The 15,427-nt window shown below is 32.1% G+C and overlaps 1 protein-coding gene across 1 annotated transcript in view; it reads right to left on the bottom strand.

The window, feature by feature from the left end:
• Positions 1–54: 54 nt before the first annotated feature.
• LOC133838740 (protein madd-4) overlaps positions 55–15,427 on the bottom strand; it is a 96,461-nt gene continuing 81,088 nt past the window's right edge. Inside the window, 5 exon segments of the mRNA XM_062269967.1 lie at positions 55–4,396; positions 7,971–8,121; positions 8,234–8,620; positions 9,644–9,697; positions 9,699–9,938. Coding sequence (XP_062125951.1) covers positions 4,278–4,396; positions 7,971–8,121; positions 8,234–8,620; positions 9,644–9,697; positions 9,699–9,938 — 951 coding nt within the window. The 3' untranslated portion in view covers positions 55–4,277.

The following is a 15,427-nucleotide window of genomic DNA, read 5'->3' as shown; positions in this document are numbered from 1 at the left end:
ACAGCATTTGTTTTATTTTGTTTTTTTTTTTTTTTCGACCAATACAAAGTCATTTATAAATTGCTTGAATTATTTATTTATATTTAATCAATAATATTTATTTCATTTCTATTTTCTTACAATATTTTTTTATTTTGCCTTTGTATTTATTTTGTAAACATCTTGCAGTGGTGATTTCGATTTATTTATTCGTATTTGATATAAATATACGTATGTTTAGTATAATAAGCTGTAATACAAGCTTGCGTTTTGTTAAGTCTATATTTGTGTATTATTTTAACACTGGGCATGAAGGCCGGAACGACTGAATAGATAACTTAGCGTCACTGAGTTTTGTACTCTTTATAAAATACATGAAAGTCAAGTAATCATGTTTTCATAAATTTGATTAGTTGTTTGTGTCAAGATTTCAATATTTCAAACGAACCGCTTAGAATGAATGAATTGCATTCGAATAAAACACAAATGGAAATATTATTACTGAATTACCGTTTATAGTCGTGTACAGTATGTTGTAACATTTTTTATAGCCCTCATAACATAATCGCTTTTAACATTTCATACTTTATCAATATTTTTACTTATATTACTTATATTTAGCAGCTAACGGTTTACATTTTATGTCTGCTGTTCAATTTTTAAATATATGTTTATAAAATAAGTTGCTCATACAAAATATAAACTAATTACAATTATTCATATTCATATATGTATATTATATATCAACAATGTTTAACTAAAGCGGTTATGTACAATAATTTGGACTTTAGAATTTTAAAACCATATGAAATAGGCTTTAATTTTCATTCAAGGTATTGAAATATTCAAGTTTGCGAAATACAAACAGAATTGAGGTTTTTATTATTCTTTTCAAAATTGTCTTTTATTATAATGTTCTTATCTTAACTGTTATTAATTTCTCTTAAATATTTACATATGTTAATTGTTGAATTAACTCTTCGTATTATACTAATTAGTGCTGTAGTTTTTATAATTATATAAAAGCTTGAGATCATAATATTTTGAATAATTATTTAGTTACAAAACCCAATGTATTACATTAAAACCAAATGTATGTAAATAAGTTTGCTTTCGATTAGATTAGTTCTTTTAAAAAAAATGGTCTATTATAAAGATAAAATAATTTGTAGTTTTGTCTAGTGCTATTATTTTTAACGGACCTACAAAAGTTAATAATCCATCATAAATTTGACACTGCAAAATAATGGAAATAATGGTCACATCCGTTTAAAGAAAATTTAAGCTGAGGTATCATTTCATCCATTCCCATCTTATCTATGGATATGATAAATTTAGTTTAAAAGAAATGCTGATGTGCTCTCGAATATCGAAAGTATCGACAGCTATTTTGTGTTTATTTATGACGTTCTAGGACTGCCAAAACGGACGTTTTTGGAAATAATTCGTGTTCCCCTAATTAGGAACCGGCAGAAACGCACAGTGAATGACTAGATTCTCCTTCATACGTTTATACCACACTTGTTCATAATAATCATATATCCATACAATCGTTTGACTATTAAGCTTATTTATTTACTTTAGATTATTTTTATACCCGCTACCCACAGAACAAAGAGGTATTATAAAATTATCCACAAGAAAATGTAGACAACATGCCAAAAAACGAATCTTCGACATCATAAAGTATATCTGCGTTTCAATTTTTTAAACAATTATTTTTACATTAAATTTTGTAAGTCAACTTCCACCCACGGACATTGAAAGAATATACCATTTCGTCCATTTTGAACTTTCAAATATTCGCTTAATTTTTAGGAGTTTGTAGATTCAATTAAGAGTAACATTTCTTAATTGCTAGAACCAAAACTAGTAATAATAAACTGATATAAGTTATTTTGCAAAGTATTGAAAATTATTAAATTATACATATTTGTATGCCCGTGAAAGATGACATTGTACATACATAGTCTAAACGGCTGTTTCGATTTTTAATCCCACCAATAAGTTGTCGCGACGATCAATCTGACAGATTTTGATCACTAAAACATAGTATTTTGTTAATGTATAGGTAGGCCGTTAGACCACATAGACCACTTTTGATGTATTTCAATATTTTTTGTTTTATTTTGGTTTAATTTGGTATATTTCAAAGATAATGCCGCTTTCGCAATATTTTGCGTTTATTGAAAATGGATAGCGGGTATTTAACAGTCTAGCGCACTCGACTATGGATTTCTTACTTGCTTTATATAAGTTTAAATTCGGTGTATCTTACGACATTTTTACTTAGATGACAACTAGTCGCTTATCGACGTAAATCATTTTATCGCATTTATATGTATGTATGTATGTATATATTAGGGGTGCCACATAAATTTTGTTTTTCATAATTTTTCATTCAATTTTTAAATATTTGGAGACTTCAATCCTCAAAACTTAATACTTACATAATAAATTAAAATAAATACGGTTTTTCTTAATTCGATCAGCAATTGCATTCAAAATAAAATTGTAATGATAATATCGACATCAAAAGATGCAGCTGTCATAATTAAACATACAAAAAATAATACTAAAATATTTGCAGTTCTAAGAGGCCAGTTCATTGTGAATTTAAGAATGGTACTGCAGCATAAGGTTGCAATATTTACAAGGTTTACATTGTGTTAATATCTAAAGTAAGAGAAGGCTGAAGGCTTGAAAGCCAAATTTAAATGCTTTATGTTTTTTATGTATTTTATTACTCATCAAAATTTCGACTAAGAACAATAACATTCATAGGCAATCGTCCTATTCCCAAATGCTGTAGTTTTCTTAATTTAATGTATGAACTACATACATATATTGCTAATATTCTGAAAAACAATTCTAGATATGAGAATATATACATTTTAAAACATTTTTTTTTTTTTTGATAAGCGGCAATTTTACTCTCTAAAATTGAATCAAATTTAAATCTCCAGTTATTTCAGTGACACCCCGTATATATGAATAATCTATATATAAGCATCTGTAAAATTAACTTGCTTAAGTTTAATTCTGACGAGCACTTTTTGAGTGATGGAAAAATTTGGCTTTTACAAACTCCACAATGTCTTAATACGATAATAACCACAGCATTTTGGTATCAGATTACATTAAATTTTTACCAAGAAGTCCTGAAAAATACATATAATCTGATTCATACGTATACAAGTTGGTTGAAAGTGGATTGATGTAAAAAAGCCAAGCGTTCTATTTCGTCTTTCACTTTTCACCTTTGGACCGTTTTAAAAAGTTTGTGTGCTCACAAGGGACGTCCACTTAAAAAGTGCTCGATTACAGGGCTTTTTATTGTGACCTCGTAAATCGACACGTGTGAATAATATTATAATATGATTTGGATTGATATAATATCTATCCTTAACTAGTGTTGACAAAACTATCAATAGTACTATCGATGTTTGAAAATGTAGCTAGCCATCGACTTACTCAGCGACCATCATGTCATATTATTAGAAATGCTAACAAAATAGTTACCCTATTTATTTGAACAGGTGTTTAGTGTTGCAAAAATAAACAAACTATAAAATTCAAATAAAGATAGTAATACAAACAAAACATAACATAAACATAAAATTAAATATTTTTTATTAGGTGCATTCAAAAATTACATAATTTTTTATTTTTTATTATTCAATGACTATTTATTTCGAGTTTGCATCATATCAAACAACTCGTTCTGAAACAATTACATAGATTCCAAAAAGGTCAATCTGATCACTATTTTCTCATATTTTTTATTTGCATTATTTGAACTAATTGCAAGCAATTACCAATAATTTCAAAGCGAGTAAAATTTGTAAATTTAATAATCAGCTTATTGCTAGTGATCGTCAATCATTTCCATAATTGATAACGTGCTTCAAAAATTGTCGCTCTCTTATACGCTTTTGTTCACTTTGTTCTACACTTCAGAAGTTTTGAGCAATGCAGGCAGTCTAAACATAGAAAAATGCAGAAAAATATATTCGACCGCTAACGCTATCGAAATTATAGATAGTCATTACTACATAGATTCCGAGTTATCGATAGCATATAGTATCGATGTTTTGTCAACACTATCCTCAACAATATCGTTAGTTTCAATTAAACGTGTCTTATATTTTATAAATTTAACTAAGTTACATTCTTTGCAAATGTATTTGAGAACTTATGTAATCAATTTATTAAATCTAAATTCAGATTAGTGCCATGTTGTTTACGTAGTTGCTTAGTAAATGTTTTGTCGTTTTTAGTTTGGTCTGGCTGAGGATCTATAGATGCTTCTGCTGATTGAACTGACAGGAACCACAGCATTTTTCCTTATAACGATGCAGTCTACACAGACCCATGGCTAAAGCATTGTGGCAATATCGTGAGGTATCCAGACAACCTGAGTATAGAAATAGGTATTAAGTTAAATGATTAAATATTGAATAGGATTGCAATTTTTAAGCGATACATAATATTTCAATTGGCGAAATAATTAACGCGCACTATATACGGAGCATATTAAAGCGCGCTTGTCAACATCACGATTTGTAGACTGATTTTTATATTTTTTGAATCAATATTTCAGTTGTTGGTTTATAAACTCCCAGCAAAACAGAAAAAAAAACCAATAAAATACATACGAGTATGTACATATATATGTCATTTGCGATAAAAATAATGTGTGTGGAAATAAAATCTGCTCTCATTTACACTGAAGTTGTCGTTGTTTAGCAACATAATTATTAAAATAATTTTTTTCTTTATTACTTATTTTTTCATAGTTTTCGGTTATTGAAATGCTTCTTAATACAAAAACGCAAATTTCGCAGTTGATGTAAATTGTCCCATAAACGTTGATACAATCTAGTTGTAGAACATGCTGTGGTCAGCATAATTTAATAGCGCTGTTCCCAGATAAGCAAAATTGTTGATATGCAGAAATGCAATATATTTCGCAACAGTCACAAATTTTAAACTAACCGTTTTTGGCTACCTTTATGACCGGAAATGGTAAAAAACAAAAAATGTACTGTCTTGCCATTCCACAATATTAATTAATGCTATTTTTTTACAAGAGAAAATGCCCAGCACGCGATCTTTTTTTAAATTATTCATCTTTATGTTTGTGTTTACTTTTCCGATTTAAATGCGGAATTATAGGTTGTCTATTTGTCGTCTGTGGAACAGTTGATTTGGTATCCACATTTCAGTATTATATCATATCGAGTATCGATGCGCATTGGAATTTTGTTGCATGCAAAAATTTTTAACGGCCGTTTTTTATATCCCTTATTTTTACCGATCATAATATGAAAAAAGTCCATACATTATATCATACTAAAGAGGGATCGATACTTCCAAAGTGGAATTTATGTGAACACAAAATCATCTATTCTACAAACAAAAAAAGAAACAATTAATTTTTTTGCTCTAATTATCGGTAACAACGCCAAATATAAAATATGAATAGTTTTAAATATTTAAAATAACGCGTGGGGACGTATTTTTACGCGAGGGGAAAATTGGAATAAGGAGTGTCTATGGAATCTGAAATTAAAAAAAATAAATATGGTTGGGATATTATCTTCATAAAAATAGGAACCCTTTACCATTCGGCGCTACACATATAGGATTACCGAACTTTAACTGTGCTGATGGAAGTTGATGTTCGTTGGCAAGCTCCTCTTATCACAATAAACCGCAATACAAAAACGAAAAAAATTGCGGTCGATGTAATTTAACAATATTTTCAATGTGACAAAAAAAAAAATAGAATTGATAGTAATAGTAAAAATAAAAACCTTGATATTAATATGTTTATTTAAATTAATATTCAATAAATTTAAAATCTGAGTATTTTGTATTTAAGAATACACTTGGCCTTCGCTTAACACGGGAGTTACGTTCCTAGAAATCTTCGTGTTAAGCGAAACATGGAATCAGTACAAAATAAGGGGTTACTTTCGCAAAATTTTAAATTGGCAACAAACAAATTTTTTTATTGTTCAAATTGTTTCATATATTTGTTCAAAATTAACCAAAAGCATATGCCTTTAATAAATGCACAACATTCATATTTTCAAAATTAAAAGTTGGTATTAAATTAAAAAGGTTAAAGTCAGGAGATTATATGTTTCTATTCATATCAAATTTGAAATATTTACAGTTTAAGCCAGTTTGTTTCAACATGTTTAATTTTTTAGTGGCTCTTTATCAAAAAAAAGATTTTGCAATCGTGTAAGAACGAGGTTTTTAGCATGTTAAAAGGGAGATGGCAGCAAATTTGAAACGGTGTAAGACCGAGTTCGAGTTAAACGAGGGCCAAGTGTATTTACAATAAATACGATCTGTGATACGATCACAAAATGATGTCTGCATTGTAAGTGTTTGTGCTTGTCGCACCGTTGCATTTGGCTGTCGGCACCAGATCATATTAGGCACTCGGAAAGTAGAACCACTTGCCTTTCGGTTTGAATTTAGTACTATATCAAAATATCAAAAACAGCCCTTGATATAATTTTGTTTTTGTTGTTTTGTGATGAGACATGATTAGCCATTTTTTTTTTAATTTGTTAGCAGAAAAATTGACGAAATAGCACCACATTCGAAATATGCATTTCTAATTCGAAACAAAATTAAAACTCATAATTTACTATTATTTGTGAATGGTCTTCTAATATTTAATATCAATGTCATTACACAAATAAAAAAATATATTTGAAGATCCGTTATTGACAAAAATACATGGGATTCGTCTGAGCAAGGAAATACCCTTGTCTTGAATAAAAATACAAACAACCACCGATATTACAAAATCTTTACAGAATTACATTATCAGACTGAATTAAATCACCAATAGATTATCCAATCAAGAAATAAAACTATTTAAAAAATAAAAACATAGCAATAGAACTCTGGAAACAAGTAATTTGGTCAGTCGAATCCAAATTCAATAGATTCCAGTCAATATTGCTGGCGACGATCCGGAGAATCTTATAAAAAATTTGATTGATAGTAACCAAAACGAGTCGAAAAAGTCATAAAAAAAAACAAGTAAGAAAGCTACAGTCGAGTGTACTCGACTGTGAGATACCCGCTACCCATTTTGAATAAAAGCAATATATTTTACGGTATTATTCTCAAAATATACCAAATATACTGCAAAACACTAAAAATATACCAAATGGTATATGTGATATATCGATATAGTGCCGCATTCAAAATATACCATAGACGGCACAAAATACCAGATTGTCAGCCAAAGCAACAAAAATATTTCTTTAATAACTTCGACAATTTTTATCTGATTGCAAACAAATTTTCAGGAATCATAACTACTATAGTTCTTATTGTATATACCAAAATTCGTAATACTAGCTTTAAAATTACGCTTGTTACTCGATTTTTTGATTTGCAGGGGCGGAAGGGGGCGTGGCAAAAATTTGGAGCAAACTTGATCTGCGTGCAAACATAAATGCTGTCGAAAAAAAATTATAGCTCTATCTCTTATAGTCTCTGAGATCTAGGTGCTCCAACGGACAGACACACAGACGGACAGACGGACATAGCTAGATCACATCGGCTGTTGACGCTGATCAAGAATATATGTTATGTACTTTATAGGGTCGGAGATGCCTCGTTCTACCTGTTACATACATTTCCTATTTTCCTATTTCCCTATGGGTAGCGGGTATAATAATTAATGTTATTGTAAATTTAAAATAATATATATATATATTTTTTTTTTGTTGATAAGAAAATTGAAGTGCCAAAGGTGCATAAGTCAGAACACGCGAGTTTTTTTTTTTAATTTTTCTGCTATTCTAACTTTGAATTGTTTTTTGCTATTTTGTAGTACTATATTACTATAAATGTAGAATAAGTGAAAACAAATGTCACCCCGATAAGTAAGAGTACTCTTTCAGCGGTATTTAATTTTCGGCTTACATTACTTAAATTTTTGCTGGACTTACTTTTGGCTCGACAAGACCGACTTTTGCACACTTTCATTACCACTGGCCGAGGGTGATGTTTGCAGACGTTACCCGCGGGTCTATGAGTGCCATACCAGACGCACTGCAGAATGCGAAATTTTATTCCCTGACGACCACAAGGCGCATTGCACTATAAAACAAATCCGAAATAGAATGAAATGGTATTTGTCATTAATAAAATATTTGCTTTATGTTGAGTCGGGACATAATGAATATAGAAGACAGGGGAAGGCGCCACGAACCTCAGACCATGGCTCTACATGCCAAACACCCTTGCAGCGCTCATTGTAGCATTCTTGACGCGCTGGTGGTTTCTGATACTCATGGCAGGGAGTACCCAAACTGCCGTTTTCATACAGACAGCTTATTTCACGCCGCTGTACGGCAATATTGCGTTCATGGCAAGGCGAATGCTGGCAGAGCGTCCAATCTCCTTTGGCCCAGTAAGGACAGGGCTCGTCGCCACAGCTCTGGAACGTGTTGGGCAAATCCAGCCCTTGGGCTGTGCACTGTGCATTTTCAACGACATCTACACTGTTGCCATTTGACATCGATGTCGTTGGTGTCTTTCCAGTTGTCCTCCATGTCAATGCCTTTGTTTCCGTACGCTGGCAGCTCAGCGAGCGGCGCTGTGGAGATGAAAGGAACACGATGTTAGTTCTTTTACTTTTTGTGTTTTTTATACCCCCATAGGGTAGCAGGGTATTGTAACTTTATGTCAGCAGGACTTTATGCACGTAACAGGCAGACAGAGGCATCTCTGACTCCATTAAGAATATATTTTCTTAACATTATCAAGAACCGAGACGATACAGCCATTTGTCTGTCTGTCTGAAAGACGATAAAAGATAAAGCTTAAATTTTTTGACAATGCTTCTTATGACACGCTCATTAATTAATTCAGAAGGTTTGACAGACTGGCAACAGTCTTTAAATCTGCCTGTCAGCTTTGGCCATATAAAAGACGGATACTAACGAAATTAATAGTACCGAAGAGCATAATTTATTTGTGTATATATCATTTGATTTGGGATTCTCGCAAAATAATACGATTTCATGTAATAAAGCGTTGATGAATTTTCAAATTTATTTTCTGACAAATATCAGTGTGACTAGGATTACCAACTTTGGTAGGCCTAAATATAATAGTTAAAACATTTATTACGGTTCCATTTTCTCTGCTTTGATTTCTATTGTTTAAACTATTTCGTTTTTAGAAGCAACATAAAATATTGTAGGTGGTTCTATTCTTGTTTAAAAAAAAAACCGCTAAACATATCCTCCCACTTTCAGTATTAATACATGTGAAGTATCCAAAAAACAAACCTTATGAAACATGTTCCATTTTAAGCATACATTATTTTAAAAACAAAAACTATTTAAAAAAGGCTGCCCCTTTTTTGTAACGGTACCTGCGAATATTTATTATATGGATTAAGAATAGCTTTTTCCACACACACTGAATACAAATTTGCTATTAACAATCTTACTTTTATTTTAATTTACTGAGAATGAAAGAAGCTTTCTAGGCGCTACCTTAAGCTATAGTTCGAAAGCAAATCACCAGTCCGGACAGATAACTTTATGTATATCTGTATATACATATGTATGTGTGTATGTATGTATGTAACTACATATATATTGATACGCACCTGCAATCCGCCGCCTGCGGCACCACACTGCTGTGAGCACTTGGACCACTCCCCCCAGCTGCCATTTGTATATATATCGATCGTTCTTTGCATGTCTCAAATTGGTAAAAGCCTCTGCTATTGTTATTGGCGACTTGCTTACGGGCATGATACGACTAGACTCCGTCTGCAAATCTTTAGTCATTTCGATTAATGCTTCATCCTGTTCCAAACGTTGTGGTTCCAAATCAAAAGGTACGTCATGCCATATTTGCTGGCCGCGCGACTTTCTAAAGGGCTGCAGCGGCCACAATAGCTGTAGATTTAGAGCAAGAATATAGATGGGTAAGTTATATTTAGCTTACAAATTTGCATTGAAAAACGTTACGATGGCAGCATTCATCATTGCCAAGTAAAACGATAATTTTTATTTCTTATATGTATTTATAAAATGTAATTGCATATTTTGTGAAGTATATAATGCACATTGGGTTATTTTATATACATGTGACGTGAATTACACACGTCCATTGTTTCATGTCTTTCAACCACCACTTCAAAATCCGATTAGCCATTGAACCACAACAAGAGCACGTGGCCCTCGGTAAGCAGTATATGACTATCAAATTTGGCAGTGAGTAGAAAAGAACATTTAGTATTTGACTTCATCCCATTTCCCAAAATTACAAGCTAGAATTCAGACTCAAACATAAAAAAATGATTTCCCAAGAGTCATTTGACAGCGACAATACGGTAGAATGCTGTTGTTGCAATTGCATTTCTTGTGCAGTTTCACTAGTTCATCTGTTGAAGTACGTTTCTTACACGTTATATTGTCCTCATACCACATACAATTACCTTCGCTGATATTACCGTTGTATCGGGTATTCGATCCTCTTATTTCTAGTCTACCCAAAGCAAATTATAATTATTTTGTAAACACACTGTGGGACTTATTTACAACTGAATTACGCCAGTGCCGAAAAGTCTGGTAACATTGTCATACCAAATATGAAATCGAAAATAAAGTGAGAAAGCTTTAGTCAAGTAAATTCAAAATAATAAGCACCAATATACTGCATAATAAATAGTATTTAGTTACATACATATATTCGAGCGACAATAGCACAAATAAGAACCGCGGTTATTCCAGTCTCTTACACGTAACAAATTGTCGATATCTTTACATTATTATTTTTAGCTTTCTTTGATGAAATATCCTCACGGCCTCATTTCTCTCAGAGAAGCTAAAGTCGTCAAATTTGGTCAACTATGGTAAACTAAAATTTAATATAAATCCTTCATTAAAGGTTCACATACAACGTAAAGAATTTTTGATTTTTATATATTATGTTTTTTTGAGAAATCGAAAAGCGAGTACAGAGTACATTATCCTTACGAAGCTAGACCCTTTCTCGTGAAAAAAACTGTAGTCGCAGGACTGCATATGAAATTTGAAATCAAAAAAACATTGCATGCTGTGCTTGGGATATTGTCTTTAATAGCAAAGAATATAATTTCATATGTTTTTTTTAATAAATTAAATTTTAATACTTATTAAACAAATGTTTATTCGCTGTTTAGACTAGGCTTCATCATATAAATTACAGTTGAGTAGCAGAATTCGCAGCAGAATTCCATAAGCGGCTGGGTGTGAGAGAGGCACAGCTAATGAAGCTGCATTATTGATCATGCGGCTATGATTCTAAAAAGGTGATTGTATTTTGGCATATATTTTGCTATATTAATTAAAAAGAAGTCCGATATCTATGAAAATCAGCTGATAATCCCATCTGAAAATTTTAAATTGCCATGCAATTCTTTAAAAAATAAACCAAATTTGAAAAAAATGAAAGTAATTAGACAGAGGCAGAAGAAAATGCGATGTACATACATATGTGTCGGAGTCTGTTCTACCGAAGTCCGTTTATTCATTATCGCGAAGCGAGTTTCGATGCTCTCATAGGCGATTCCACGAGCACACTGCACGCTCGATCCTTTTACTGCCTACGCCATAGCCATCGAACCACACTCAGCGACAGCGTCTCGTCGCTGTCGCCCCGCAATAACTGTACTTGGCAAAGCGACAAAATGCGGACAACCAACAAAGCGCAAATAGAGAATGATGCAATCTAACATGCACACTCTTAATTACGCAGTGCCAATGTGCCGAAACGCACAAGCAACTACGCAGTGCCAAAATGCCAAAGTGTACCTACAACTACGCAGCGTCAATGTGCCGAGACGCACGCACAGCTGCGCAGTGGCAATGTGTCGAATCTGCATTACTTACTCTCCGACATATGTATGTAGGTGTGCTTTTTCATGACATTGCGGAATCTTGTTGAGGTGTGCGATGTCATAAAAAATACTTTACTTGTTTTGTTTACTGCAAACTTTTATCAATTCTTCTTTGCCGCATTATCTAAAAAATACATGCTGCAAATGTTTTTTTTTTACCAATTGCACAATAAATTCGAAAATAAGTAAAAAATGTCAATCCATTAATATATTTTCAATGCATTTTTTTTTTAACACTTGTGATCCAAACTCGTTTACAAAAAAGTGGTATCACTGTAAATCAAAATCAAAAGGGTCTGTGGCATCTACAAGTGAAATTGAAGTGAAGTTCGAGTGAAAGTGTTTTGTAACACCCCTGTATATGTAAATATGTTGTTGCCTTTTGCCTTTTACGCCCTTTTCTAAAAAACCTTAATATTGAATTTTGCCATGGTCGGCGTCCGTTCGTCAGCCACTTTTTCTTAAGTATGTGTACTTTTGGGAATCTCGCGTCATGTGCTTTATAATTGTTGTATTTCATCAAAAGGTCTACATATTTGTAAACTACTAATACTAACACTCTGATGTAATCTGATATACATACATACATAAATCTTCGACATGGACCTGTTGATAAATACATATACATATGTATTTTGTATGTGCGGAAGGTTTTAGAAATTTTCAATGATGGGGCGCTGTTTTTAATCTCACATGCATACAAATTTGAAGTAAATGTAAATAAAAATGTATGAAATTTAATTTTTAAAGTACATATGAATATGGAATTTTTTGCAAGGACAACCTCGTTGACAGGTTACACAACGAAATATTCTTCTTCCTTTTACTCATTAGTTGAAGTACACGTCGAACTGTTTTATTTGCAAAAATCAATCAACCTATAATTGATATTTGTAAGGTTTTGGAAACTTTGTAAAGTGTTTAGACATTAAAATGTTTTGGGACCAAAAACGACATTTTCGTTTTTAGGTGCTCCGGTTTTTATAAGTGTTTGGTCATCGTTTTGCTATCGAAACGTTTAATTTGCTGCTGAAACAGCTGACTTCTGTTTTGGCCTTTCGCATTTTGAATTTCCTGAGTGGAGAAAGCTCACATATAGATTATTTCATCCTGCATAGATGATTTATGCTTTCCCCTGAAATCATTATACTTACCTTCTCACTTTTTCGCAAATATGTATATATTTGAAACTAACATTTAAAACCAATGAGTCAACCATTTTTTTCCTTTTACTTTTCATTTCGGCAAGACAAACTTGTGAGTATGAAAATGGGAGCACCAATTTTTTCGTTTCTAAAATGAAAACGAAATGTGAATGTGAAAATCGAAGCCCCGGCCTTTTTTAATGTATTCGAGAGCGGAAATGAGCAATTTCAAAAAATAAATTGAAAACTTTTATTAGAATACAGTATGCACGTGGGGCATACGAAAGAAAAGGTAGGAAGCTGTTGTTCTTATGGAACCAAAAATGAAGTCCGGATCTGACTTTACTTTAAAACCATATTTATTTTAATAAAGAACTTAAATTACTGCACCCAATTTTTGATTAATTTAATGTTTTATCAATTACGCAAAACGTTGTGACTGGTTTTGGTATAAATAGGTATACAAATTTCTTGGTAAATTAAGTGATGAAAACCTATTAACGTATGATATTAATATTTGTAACTTAATTACGCTGATAAGTGAAAAATGTGAACGTTTTTGCCCAGTGAGCCGGTTATTTTAGACTCGGTAAGGAACCATTTAAATACGCACGTCATTAAATTTTCACGCATGGAAAGATTGAAAAACGTTGTCATAGACAACTATGTACAGATTTATACATATGTACATATATAAATACATAGTTAACCATCTACTAATAAACAAAAACAAGTAAAAAGTGCTACATGAGACTGGTCGACCGTCAAGATACTCTGATCCTAGTTTCTTATTGCTGGTAATAAAATAATGAAGTAATTAAACTTAGTTGTTGATGTTTATTTACAATATATGAACATACTTTAAAAAATTGAGTCTGTATAGGATATGCTTTCATTTTGGCAAATTTGTATACTTGCTACCTATAGGGTAGAAGGGTATTATAACTTTGGTTGGCAGAAAATGTATGTAATAGGCAGAAGAAGGTATAACCATAACACGTAAGAAATCTTCAATAGAGTGCTCGACAACCCAGAGCAGTATTATTTCTAAAATACACCAAATCAAAGTACCACAAAAATACTGAAACATATTAAATGCTTTGTTCTTTGTATGTTTATATAGTATCAATTAAAATATACCATACAGTGCACAAATATACCAGATTATCAGACCAAACAAATAAGTCCAGTAGTAAGTAGGAGTTTTTCCCATACAAAAGAATTTCTTAAATACCTTTCTACAATTTTTATCTGATCGGAACAAAATTTTTAGGAATTATAAAGACTATATATAATATATATTTTACGGGGTTGGAGATGCCTCCTCCTGCATTAACATACCTGGAGGTACAAAGTTATTATATGATTCGATGGCGTTACATGGCGAAAAAAGTGTTAAACTATGTATTTTTATCAATAATCGGAATGATCGTCAGTCATTATACCCACTACCCATAGGGTAGAAGGGTATTATAACTTTGTGCCGACAGGAAATGTATGTCCGACCTATAAAGTATATATATTCTTGATCAGCGTCAACATCCGAGTCGATCTAGCCATGTCCGTCTGTGTGTCTGTCCGTATGAACACCTAAATCTCAGAGACTAAGAGATAGAGCTATAATTTTTTCTCGACAGCCTTTGTTATTTTTGCACGCAGATCAAGTTTGTTTCAAATATTTGCCACGCCCCCTTCCGCCCTCGCAAATTAAAAAATCGAATAACAAGCGTAATTTTAAAGCTAGAGTTATGAATTTTGGTGTATACAATAACAACTATATTATGATTCCTGAAAATTTGGTTGCGATCAGATAAAAATTGTCGAAATTATTAAAGAAATTATTTTGTATGGACAAAAACGCCTACTTACTAGGGGTCTTAGTTGCTTTGGCTGACAATCTGGTATATTGTGCCGTCGAGGGTATATTTTGAATGCGGTACTATATCGCTATACCAAAAATATCATTTGGTATATTTTATATATTTGGTATATTTTGAGAATAACACCGCAAAATATATACTTTATTCAAAATGGGTAGCGGGTATTTCACAGTCGAGTACACTCGACTGTAGCTTTCTTACTTGTTTTTTTTTTTATTTACGTAATTCAAAAATACTCTACCCTGAGGTTGCGGTATTTTTTGTGCTTACAGGAAATTTAAGTAATAGACAGAACGATGGAAAACCGACCACTGAAATATATGTATGTATATATATGTCGGAGTCTGTTCTACCGAAGTCTGTTCGTTCATTATCGCGAAACGAGTTCCGATGCTTTCTCTGGCAATTTCTAAAGCACACTGACTGCTCGATCCTTTTACTGCCTACGCCATACCCATCTAACCACACTAAGCGACAGT

The sequence above is a fragment of the Drosophila sulfurigaster genome, chromosome 2L (genome assembly GCF_023558435.1).
Source record: "Drosophila sulfurigaster albostrigata strain 15112-1811.04 chromosome 2L, ASM2355843v2, whole genome shotgun sequence".
NCBI classification, from domain to species: Eukaryota; Metazoa; Arthropoda; class Insecta; order Diptera; family Drosophilidae; genus Drosophila; species Drosophila sulfurigaster.
Note: the sequence above shows the minus strand (reverse complement) of the source record. Positions and strands in the feature narration are given on the sequence as shown.